Consider the following 12255-nt stretch of genomic DNA (forward strand, 5'->3'; position numbering starts at 1 on the left):
GGTGGGAGGGAATCCCACGGGGGCGCGCCGCGCTTGTTTATTCCCGTGCAGGACAGGGTTTTACTTTGCAAGCGCGCTTACCGTGACACGCCGCCGTTGAACAGGGTAGCGCATCGCGAGCGTAAAGCGTACGAGCCGCTAATTAAGCTACGCAAACGCGGTCGACATCCCAGGCAGAGGTACAGGGGGGCGAGGCATTAGGGGTCGGTAGTCTGGACCTGACAGAGCAGCCGGGGGGTAGCGGTATGAGTGGAATGGGGGAGTCGGTGGGCAACGGCCCCGACAATTCAGTGATGGCGGGGGACGGTAGCCCCCACATTTTCCCTCCCCCAGGACCTCACAGAAATGCTCAGAAAATCTACAAACCTGTTCCTGGGGGTCGAAGATTGGATCACCGTTTTTCCCCTAATGATGGTAATAGGTGTGGCCCTGCAGGTTACTTTTTTGATGGAGTTAAATAGAGATTTGTGATCGCGGGCCACTGAGGCAGACTTCATCTCCTCAGCAACCCGCGACCACCACCCATCCATGCAGCGCCTCACGGCTCTCCGAACCTCCGAGGGAAGGCTGCGGTAAGCCTCCTCATTCTCTGACGTGGAATTCTGTTGCCAATAACAGTGGGCTTGTCGCTGTTTCTCAACCATCCTGAACACCTCTTCTGTCAGCCAGGGTCTCTTGGGAGGTCTGGAACGCGTACCCAAAGCAGCCATTGCAGCTGCATGAGTCACAGTCCTAAACGTCGCCCATTTACCCTCGACATCAGGAAGACTCGGGGACAATGCCAATCCCAGCCACACGCGATGATGAAATTCTCGCTTGCAACTTTCATCAGATAACTGAGACCAGACCACTTTAGGTTGGAATGGGGTCCTGGGTGTACACCCACCACCGGAGTGGAAGAATGGTAGGCGCATCTGACAGATGACTAGTCGATGGTCAGAGGGCAGATCAGCTCCACGGTCGGTCCTGGTGTCAAGGACATGGGCTCGCATCCGCTGGTCCATCACTATGTAGTCCAGCAGATGTTCTTGCTTGGACCCGGCATGCATCCATGACATTGTGTGGATGCGCCGATGCCGGAACAGCGTGTTGGTAATTACAAGCCCATGAGCTGCACAAAAATCTAGCAGCCTCCTACCATTGTTATTGAGCTTATCTGGCCCATGCCCTCCAATCACTCCAGCCCAGGTGCCAGCATCATGGCCAACTCGGGCATTGAAGTCACCCAACATAATGACACTATCCCGAGGTGCCGCTTTAGCCAGCACCTGTGACAGGAGGTCATAGAAGGCATCTGACTCATCGGCTTTGCCTGCATCCCTCCACGGATGTTCGTCTTCGGTGGGGGCATAAATAACCACGACCACCACTCCTCACCTCCGGTTGATGGGAAGGCGAGCCCAAAGTAGCCTTGGGCTTACAGCTTCCCACACCTCACCGCCACGCTCCCACGCCCCCGATGCCGGAACAGCGTGTTGGTAATTACAAGCCCATGGGCTGCACAAAAATCTAGCAGCCTCCTACCATTGTTATTGAGCTTATCTGGCCCATGCCCTCCAATCACTCCAGCCCAGGTGCCAGCATCATGGCCAACTCGGGCATTGAAGTCACCCAACATAATGACACTATCCCGAGGTGCCGCTTTAGCCAGCACCTGTGACAGGAGGTCATAGAAGGCATCTGACTCATCGGCTTTGCCTGCATCCCTCCACGGATGTTCGTCTTTGGTGGGGGCATAAATAACCACGACCACCACTCCTCACCTCCGGTTGATGGGAAGGCGAGCCCAAAGTAGCCTTGGGCTTACAGCTTCCCACACCTCACCGCCACGCTCCCACGCCCCCTATCTCCTCGCGGTGCCGGACGGGCAACTCTGTCGTGGACAGTGCTGTGGGGGGAGGGCCAATTCCGATTGGCTCCTCCCCTCAAGGCGTCTGTGTCCAGCACAGTGGCTAAATGGGGGCTCTGGACGGGTGCGAGGAGCTGGTAACCCCTCCACCTTCAATTAATTACCACTAAACCACGAGTTAAACTGAAATATGTAACTAATAAGCTTGTGCCGGAGGCCCTGGGGGGACAGGCGTCTATGACATCTCCTGGCCAAACCCCAATTGGCGGAGCCAGGAGATTGAATCTCTATCCTCGGGGCTCCTCCAGAAACAAGGAAAAGCCACTACGGATGGCCACGTGGAATGTTCGAACACTCACTGCGGAGAAGAGCTGCCATTCCTCTGTCGGGAGCTGAACCGGTACCGCCTGGATCTCTGTTGCATTCAGGAGGTCCGGTGGACCGGTTCTGGCTCCTGCCACCATGAGGGGTGGACAGTTCTCTACTCAGGGCAGCAGACTGCCAAACAACAGGGTGTGGCTCTTCTAAGGCCCCCCACACACACACACAGACAAAGACAAAGATCCCCCATATAGCCTGTAACAGACTGTAGGGGCAAGTGCTGTTAGCGAGCACCTATGAAGGCCGGAACGGTACACGAGGGGGTGGGTGGCCAGCACCACGCCCGACCGTCTTTGTCTCCCTAGTGGCGATGTTTACACACCACACCAGGTACTCATTTGAGGCTGAGTCGACCTAGGGGAGGCCCAGGACCGGTTCAGATAATCGTCACTGGTGTTGGCCGTGAGCGGGAATTGAACCCGGGTCGCCAGGTTCATAGCGCAGCGCGCTAACCGCTACACTATCGCTCCCCACACACAGACACACACGCACACACACACACAGGGCACACACAGACACCCACACACACAGACACACACACAGATACACGCACAGACACCCACACACGCGTGTGCTCTTCTTCAAAGACTCTGTGAAGAATAATAGGAGCATTAAAAGCGGAGCCAAATGTTCAAACCGGCAAACGTTACAGAGTGGTGGTGTGTGTGTGCGTGTGAAACAAAGGCTGTCCACCCCCCCCCCCCCCCTCCTCGTGTGCCGTTCCGACCTTCATAGGTGCTTCTCGCTAACAGCACTTGCCCCTACAGTATGTTACAGGCTACACGGGGGATCTTTGTCTCCTTCATAGACATTGCTGCTGCTACTCGCTAACAGCATTTGCCCCTACAGTCTGTTACATATTCTTAGTTTTTTCGGTAAAGTCACGTTGAAGAGAAACAACAAAATTATAAAATATATATAAAACAATATGCAAACCAACACACAACACACCTGAAGATGACCGTTTGAGTTATGGTCGAAACGTCGTGAGAATTTTTTATTGTTTTATATATATTTTATTATTTTGTTGTTTCTCTTCAACGTGACTTTACCGAAAAAACTAAGAATATGAATTACTGCAGTCACGAAAGCTTTAAATCAAAAGTCTGTTACATGTTACACGGGGGACCTCTGTCTATTTACATGTGGGGGAGTGATGGCGCAGTGGTTAGCGCACTTAGCCACGATCCCAGGCAACCGGAGTTCGATTCCGCCAACATCAGTGACGAATTATCTGCACCGATCCTGGGTCCTCCCTTAGATAGACTCAGCCTCAAATGAGTACCTGGTGCGGTGTGTCGTAAACATCACCACTGGGGAGACAAAGGCGGCCGGGCGTGGTGTTGGCCACCCAACCGGCTCGTGTGCCGTACTGACCTTCATAGGTGCTCTCTAACAGCACTTGCCCCGGCAGTCTGTTGCAGGCTACACGGGGGATCTTGGTATTTTGTCTTGAAAGCACAAAGAATGTGTGTATGTCTGTGAGCAGAGTGGAGGATCGAGGTTTAGCAACTGGGGGGTTGGTAGGAAGAGGTAGTGATGGGTGGGACACGTAAAAAGAACTCGATTGGACGTGCAAGATGACATCATGTCACCCGGGGATTAACAGGCTTTGAGAAGATAAGAGGGGAGGGAGAGAGCAAATTGAATTCAGAGTTCACCTGGAGCCGCGCTGAATCCCAGCCGCCCTCAGCGTCCGCCTGACGCCCGTTGAGTGCAGCTGCGAACCATTGCCCAGGCAGAGTCTTCGCTGCCCAGCGTCCTCCCCAACTTCCACCGTGCGAGGTGAGTGATCGTTCAGTTGGTCAATTTCATTTGGCGTGACCCCGGGGTCCCGAAAAAATCAGGTCAATAATTATTATTTTTCAGTCCGCCCTCCGGTCAGCCATCGATCCTCAGCTTCTATGCCAAGGCGAGCCCGCGCCCGCAGTGAATTTAACGTGTTTATGTAATTTTTCAACTTTTTACGAAACTTAGTTCCCCGAGTAGCTCTCAACGAGGCCAATCGATTGACCACTAGTTTTGCTGTCGGTAAGGCAAGACTCGTGTCGCTACGCGTTTTTTCCCACCCCGGGGCAGTGATGAGACCCCCGGGGTCCTGCCAATTGCTTCAATTCAGCCCTGTTAGCCGTTAGCCCTAGCCTGAGAATAGTCGCACATCGCGAAGGGTGGGAAATAAGAGGCTAGGCGAGATCCGTGGAGTGTTCGCTGGGGGGGGGGGGGGGGGCATAAACAGGGGTTCACTATTCACGCCGGGAATAAAACCTTGGTACAAGATTGATGGTCGACGCGTTGTGCGTGTGTGTGTGAAGAGTGGTGGAACAGCGATTGGCACACTGCCGTGTGTGGGTGATATAAATTAGTGGGTTTGGTTTGGCCATGTTTGTTGTAGTACGGAGTTAGACTGATGGGATTTTTGCACACAGCGTTGGTGTACGGTGCTTTTTCAGGATTTTTTCCTGGATTTTCTGTTTCCACAAAGTCACTTTAAGATGTTTTCTTGTTCGCGTTTTTGTTTGTTGCGGTTGCACCCGATTCAAGAGCCGAATGGCTCACAGGGCTATACACCAAATAAATGAAACTGAAACTGGGTGGTTATCCCGAGAGCGCAAACTAATGAGTATCCGTACAGCTGCGGAGTTTCTGCAGCTGCCAGCGAGTTAATAAATAACCACTCGAGGGCGGTCGCCGTGTTGACACAAGGGCTTAGCAGCTGGGGGGGGGGGGCATCCCGCCCTCTCACGGGGAGCGGGGCGTCAGCCCCCACGAGAGCATAAACGTTGTGACGTTTACTAAGCGTTCCTGCTACATGTTTTTTTTCAGCTGTGGATTAACTTTCGAAAATCTGTGAAATCTGGATGCAAAAGTAACTGGCAATTCTTGAGAATATTTTTTTGTTTGTTAATCGAGAAATCTGGAGATAGTACGGCAAAGAGAAATCTGCAGAAAATCGGAGAGCTTTGTAAAAAAAAATATTGGTAAATCTAGAGACTATATCTGAAATGTCTTGGATACAGTCTGCGAAACTCCTGAGAAATCTGGAGAGTCAAACAAAATCCCGAGATATCCGAAGAAAAAAATCGCTTCGAAAAATGCAGAGACATCTGTAGAAGGATCACACTCGTCCAAGACGTCCTTCCCACTTCCCGTGACTGCAGCCTCAAGGTGCACATGGCCTGGCACAAGCGTCGTGGTGACGTCACCGCCACTTAGTGGCGAATGGCGGTTGTTGTGTGTCTATGTGTGTGTGTCTACGTGTGTGCGTGTACACGTGTGTGTGTACACGCGTGTGTGTGTGTACACGCGTGTATGTTTACACGTGTGTGTACACCTGTGTGTGTACACGTGTGTGTACACGCGTGTGTGTACACGTGTGTGTGTGTGTACATGCGTGCGTGTGTGTACACGTGTGTGTGTACACACGTGTGTGTGTACACGCGTGTGTGTGTACACCTGTGTGTGTGTATACGTGTGTGTACACGCGTGTGTGTACACGTGTGTGTATACGTAGGAGTTAGTTTCGGGTACTTTGTTGTTAAACAGTTGCTGAGCATAGGCACAAAAGTCAAACGAGCGGTCAGCAACTAACGGCAAATGTCAAAATGTAGTTAGAATGTAGTTAGGGTTCGATGTGTCTTGAATTGAGCCGAGGTCGTTGTCATCAAGAACTTGTGGGGATGAGGAGAAGAGGGGACGGGAGGGAATTCCAGAGCTGATGGCGGCAAGTGGGAATTTTCGTGTTGCTTCGGGAGCGTTTGGGGGAGGGGTGAGAGGTGTGCTTCGTCTATGCAGAGGATGATGCTCTGGGCAATAAAAAATAATTAATCGGGCGAGTGCGATTAGCGAGTGCGCGGCGTTTGTGGAGCCTTTTGGTAAGAGCACGGTTATCAGTTTGCTGAAGTTTGTAGTCGCTTACTGACCCCTGTGACCCCCCTACTGGACGTGTGTGGAAAAGAGCTTCATAGCTCCTCGGATTCCTCCTCCTGCAGTCTACATACAGATCGTGAGACTGCATCGCGAGGACTCGGGTGGTCAGCCTCTCTGAGTGCGCGGTGTTTCGGGGCTGCGTGGTGTACAAAGCAGCACGGTGTTGTAGCTTTGTACAGCCTCTTAAGTAGCAGTGCGCGTTGTTTAGCGACAGCGTGGTGAAGCAGTTTGTAACAGCGAAGACTATGGGGGGGTCAGCCTGGTGGGGGTGGGTAGGTGGTGGGGGTGGGTAGGTGGTGGGGGTGGGTAGGTGGGTGGGTGGTGGGGGTGGGTAGGTGGGTGGGTAGGTGGTGGGGGTGGGTAGGTGGGTGGGTGGTGGGGTGGGTAGGTGGTGGGTGTGTGGTGGGGGTGGGTAGGTGGGTAGGTGGGTGGGTGGTGGGGGTGAGTAGGTGGTGGGGTGGGTAGGTGGTGGGGGTGGGTAGATGGGTGGGTAGGTGGGTGGGTGGTGGGGGTGGTAGGTGGGTAGGTGGGTGGGTAGGTAGGTGGGTAGGTGGGTGGGTAGGTGGGTCGGTGGTGGGGGTGGGTCGGTGGTGGGTCGGTGGTGGGGGTGGGTAGGTGGTGTGGGTGGGTTAGGTGGGTGGTTAGGTGGTGGGGGGTGGGTAGGTGGGTCGGTAGTGGGGTGGGTAGGTGGGTGGGTGGTGGGGGTGGGTAGGTGGGTCGGTTGTGGGGGTGGGTGGGTAGGTGGTGGGGGTGCGTCGGTGGTGGGGGTGGGTAGGTGGGTGGGTGCTGTGTAGTGGGTGGGTGGTGGGGGTGGGTGGGTAGGTGGTGAGGGTGCGTCGGTGGTGGGGGTGGGTAGGTGGGTGGGTGCTGTGTAGTGGGTCGGTGGTGAGGGTGGGTGGGTAGGTGGTGGGGGTGGGTAGGTGGGTGGGTGGTGGGGGTGGGTAGATGGGTAGGTGGTGGGTAGGTGGGTTGGTTGTGGTTAGGTGGTCGTGGTGGTGGGTGGGGGTGGGTGGGTTGGTCAGCGTGTGTGAGTGCGCGGCGTCTATGAAGTACGCGGTAGGCGGAGTGGCCCCCCCACCCACCCCCACCACCCACCCACCTACCCAACCCCACCACCGACCCACCTACCCACCCCCACTACCGACCCACGTGTGTGTGTGCGTGCTTGTATACCATCAATAGGTAAACTCCCCCCCCCCCCCCGCGCCAAACGGCAAGTCCACCGGCACGTACACCACCTCTTTCCTAAAATCCGCCAATCAAATGCTAATTTTTATGCTAATTTCTTCGTCAGAACACCTTGTTTGCTCGCACACAGTTTAAAGGTCCGCTGTCTGAGCGTGGTTGTGTTTCGCTAAATTCTCCTGTTTGATGAGTACTAGGTGCCTCGGTGAATGTATATGCTCTGACTTTAACATAGCTATTTCTGTGACCAGTTACAAGCTAATCACTCAGTTATTTCAATGCTAAATTCTATGCTAATTCCTTTGTCAAGGGGTACCTCTGCCGATGTGTATACTTTAACTTAGCTATTTCAATGAGCCATTTCAATGCTAAATTATATGCTAATTCCTTTGTCAAGGCGCTTTGTGTTTTTCTTCTCACACAGCTTAAAGGTCGTGATCTAAGCGTGGCTTCTCTCACTCCAGCGCTGTCCTCCAGACAGTCTCGTCCCTTCACCTGATGAAGGCTGCTTGTGTTGTGGCCGAAACGTCGTGATTTTTTGTTATTTTATTTTCACCTACGTGACTTTACCCAATAGAACCAAAGAGTATGCACTCACACACTCACACAAAGACCCACGGACTCACACAGAGACGCACAGAGACTCACACAGAGACCCGGAGACTCACACAGAGGCCCACACACTCACACAGAGACCCATGGACTCACACAGAGACCCACAGACTCACTCACACAGAGACCCACAGACTCACACATAGACCCACAGACTCACACAGAGACGCACAGAGACCCACAGACTCACACAGAGGCCCGGAGACTCACACAGAGACCCACATACTCACACAGAGACCCATGGACTCACACAAAGACCCACAGACTCACTCACACAGAGACCCATAGACTCACACATAGACCCACAGACTCACACAGATACCCACAGACTCACACAGAGACCCGGAGACTCACACAGAGACCCACAGACTCACACAGACTCACACAGACACCCACTGACTCACACATGGATCCACAGACTCACACAGAGACTCTCACAGAGACCCACAGACTCACAAATAGACCCACACACTCACACAGAGACCCACCGACTCACACAGAGACCCACAGACTTCCACAGAGACCCACAGCCTCAAACATGAATCTACAGACTCACACAGAGACCCACAGACGCACACAGAGAACCACACACTCACATAGAGACTCACACGAACCCACAGACTCACACAGAGACCCACAGACTCACACAGAGACCCACACACTCACACAGAGACTCACACGAACCCACAGACTCACACAGAGACCCACAGACTCACAAGAACCCGCAGACTCACACAGAGACCCACAGACTCACACAGAGACCCACAGACTCACACAGAGACCCACAGACTCACACAGAGACTCACACAGAGACCCGGAGACTCACACAAAAACATCACACACTCACACAGAGACCTACAGACTCGTACAGAGACCCACACACAAAGAGACCCACACATTCACACAGAGACCCACAGACTCACACAGAGACCCACCGACTCACACAAGGATCCACAGGTTCACACAAAGACTCACAGAGCCCCACAGACTCACACATAGACCAACACACTCACACAGAGACCCACAGACTCACACGGCCTTGGTACACGTGTATATATATATAGGCTGTAGTGTATACTGTAGTGTACACAGTATGTATATATATACTATTATTCTGTAGTGTATACTGTAGTGTAAACACTGTATACTGTATAGGCTGTAGTGGGTCACAATAACACCGTGGACCTTAAAAACGGACAAAACATCTAACAGGCGATGTTTCAGGCAACAGTCGTCTATCACAGCACAATATAGCCGCCTCATAAATTACCTTGTAACTTGACTACACGGCAAAAAACAATACTCAATTCGCCTTTTTTTTATATAAATCGGTCCATTTAAAAACATTTGGTTCGGGACAAGAGTGTAACGTTTCTCTTAACTTTAATGAATCTTCGCTTTGCAGGTGGGTGTCGGCGTGGGAAACAAAACGCGAGAACGAGATGGACGGCAGCTGCCACCACAATGAGACGATCACCTTCTTCTACAACAACATCAAAAGGCCACTGTACGACGAGTGGTCTGTCACCAGCGTGCTGGTCATGGTGCTCGGCATCACCATGTGCCTCTTCATCATGCTGGCCAACGTCCTCGTCATGCTCGCCGTATACATCAACAAGAAACGCCACCACCCCATCTACTTCCTCATGGCCAACCTGGCCGTGGCGGATTTCTTTGCGGGAGCGGCGTACGTCTACCTGATGTTCAACACGGGACCCAACACTCACAAGCTGTCGCTGCCGACCTGGATGCTACGCCAGGGGCTGATCAACACGAGCCTCACGGCCTCCGTTGCCAGCCTCCTGGCCATAGCCATAGAGCGGCACATCACGGTGTTCCGGATGCAGATGCATTCGCGGATGAGCGAGCGGCGCGTCGCGGTCGTCATTGCGATCATCTGGCTCGTGTCCATCATCACCGGTGCCATTCCCAGCATGGGCTGGAACTGCATCTGCAACATCAGCACGTGCTCCACCATGGCGCCCCTGTACAGCACCAGCTACGTCATCTTCTGGGCCGGCTCCAATCTCTCCACATTCCTGATCATGGTGGGACTCTACAGTCACATCTTCGTGCACGTGTGGAGGAACACGATACCCGTGCCGCAGAATACCTCCAGGTCCACCCAGAGGAAAAAGGCCACCATGAGCTTGCTCATAACGGTCACCATCATGTTGGGTAAGTGTTGTGGGTCTGGGCAGCAGGTGCTCATATTCGACAACACGATTCACATTCGTCTTCGAGCGTGTGTGCATGTGTACAGCCCCTTGTGTCGATCCGGTGCATGTGTAGGGAGTCATTTTGTAGTGTGGGTTGTGTAAAGGTGGGGTAAATAGACGTGGGAGCATAGAAAGTGTAGCACAACAATGGAGATTGTTGCACTGGCCACCATGTAGCCTCCGGGGCAGGCTACATCAATCTGACGTGCGTGACAGTCGCCTAACCAAGCACCGTCTTGGCTCAACACTCTGCTCAGCTTCTGATCGGATTTGGTGAATGTTCTCTGGGTGATTTTGGTTGTGGGCAACATTCATGGCTCATATCGCATGCCGAACAGCTTTAGGGGAAACAGTGGCCCAGTGGTTAGCGTACTGGCGCTATGAACCCAGCGACTGCTGTTCGATTTCGAACCACGGCTAACGGTGGCGAGTCGTTATCGGCACCAGGTGCGGCACCTCCCCAGTCATTTCACCAAACTGCACCGGCTAGGTTGAAGTACGCAGAGGATTGACGAAGGCCTGTGAATTATCATTCGTACGACGACTATTCTAGCACAGCGGTTGAAACAACGGGGCAAAGTTTTTTTTTTATCTCCCCCCCCCACCGCCTCTGTCCACCCGGCAGTACGTAGGGGTCTAGCCACAGTTTGTCGATCGGCAGGTCTGGGTGTAGCGAGGTAAAGTGTGGTTCCTTGTCTGGCCAACGGTGGAAAAGCAGGTGGGAAAAGAAGCCTCTAAAGGGCCTCTCCACAGTTCTCCTCTAGTGGAGGGGCCCTCCTTGCAGCAGTCATGGAGCAAGCCATTGCAGGGTTGTGCCTTGACCTTCCACGGGTTTCAGGGAACAACGCTGATCTTGTTCCACACGTTGCTATCAAAATGCCTGACTCGTGTGTCTCGTGCCGTCGCCTCTCAGGAGCCTTCATCGTGTGCTGGACGCCAGGCCTGGTGATTCTGCTGCTGGATTCGTTCTGCTCGGACTGCAATGTCCTGGCCTTTGATAAGTACTTCTTGCTCATAGCGGAGCTCAACTCCGCCATGAACCCCATCATCTACTCGATTCGGGACAAAGAGATTGTCGCCACTTTGCAGCGAATCCTGTACTGCCAAAAGGCAGAAGCCATCATCACCAATGGCTCCGATAACGTCTCCAATAAATCAACGTCCACGGCGAATCACAACCTGGTCACGCCTATCAGTCACGTGACCACCACAAGTGCGATGAAGATGAATCAGTTTAAATTTTGATTTAAAGCTTTCGTGACTGCAGTAATTCATATTCTTAGTTTTTTCGGTAAAGTCACGTTGAAGAGAAACAACAAAATAACAAAATATATATAAAACAATAAAAAATTCTCACGACGTTTCGACCATAACTCAAACGGTCATCATCAGGTGTGTCGGTTTGCATAAATTATTTTTTATAAATAAATAAATGTGCCGTTTTAAAAAATAATTTATGCAAACCGACACACCTGATGATGACCGTTTGAGTTATGGTCGAAACGTCGTGAGAATTTTTTATTGTTTTATATATATTTTGTTGTTTCTCTTCAACGTGACTTTACCGAAAAAACTAAGAATATGAATCAGTTTGTCGTCTAATAACTAATTGGGCTAACGATGCATGGTTTTCCTACCTGATGATGATGATTGCTTGTGTTGCAATCGAAACGTCGTGATTTATTTTATTGTATTACCTACGTGACTTTACAAAAAGAACCAAAGAGTATGTTTCTCTTTGCGATAAGATTTCATTGAACCTGGGTACAATGTATGTGTGTGTGCACCCTTGTGGAGATAATGCATACTAGAATTTAAATACAAACCTAGTGGCATTTGGTACGCTTCGTACCAAGACAGTTATATATCCATACGGTTTTATTTTCTGGGTGAGATCACTTCAATATAAGTGTCGTTAAACCCGCCAACCAATTGGTATGGTGTCATGTAAATAGAACGTGGCCAATTCCTTACTAGTACAGCACACCGGTATGTTTGAGGGTAAATAGAACGTGGCCAATTCCTTACTAGTACAGCACACCGGTGCGTTTGAGGGTAAGTAGAACGTGGCCAATTCTTTAT

The 12255-nt window shown here is 52.0% G+C and overlaps 1 protein-coding gene across 1 annotated transcript; it reads left to right on the forward strand.

Moving 5' to 3' along the window:
- The first annotated feature begins 3896 nt into the window (after window positions 1-3896).
- LOC142915489 (lysophosphatidic acid receptor 1-A-like) lies at window positions 3897-11567 on the forward strand. Its single transcript, XM_076061249.1, has 3 exons — window positions 3897-4015; window positions 9360-10132; window positions 11087-11567. Exons 2-3 carry the CDS (start codon window positions 9397-9399, stop codon window positions 11416-11418), a joined length of 1068 nt encoding a protein of 355 aa, XP_075917364.1. The 5' UTR covers window positions 3897-4015; window positions 9360-9396; the 3' UTR covers window positions 11419-11567.
- The last annotated feature ends 688 nt before the right edge of the window (window positions 11568-12255 follow it).

Source organism: Petromyzon marinus, unplaced genomic scaffold, assembly GCF_048934315.1.
Source record: "Petromyzon marinus isolate PM22_M1 ecotype Great Lakes invasive population unplaced genomic scaffold, UKy_Petmar_22M1.pri1.0 PM_G_Scaffold_32, whole genome shotgun sequence".
NCBI classification, from domain to species: Eukaryota; Metazoa; Chordata; class Hyperoartia; order Petromyzontiformes; family Petromyzontidae; genus Petromyzon; species Petromyzon marinus.

Coding starts and splice junctions, on each gene's coding strand:
- LOC142915489 (XM_076061249.1), top strand. CDS start 9,397: ATGGACGGCAGCTGCCACCACAATGAGACGATCACCTTCTTCTACAAC. Junction 10,133..11,086: donor AACGGTCACCATCATGTTGG/GTAAGTGTTGTG, acceptor GTCGCCTCTCAG/GAGCCTTCATCGTGTGCTGG.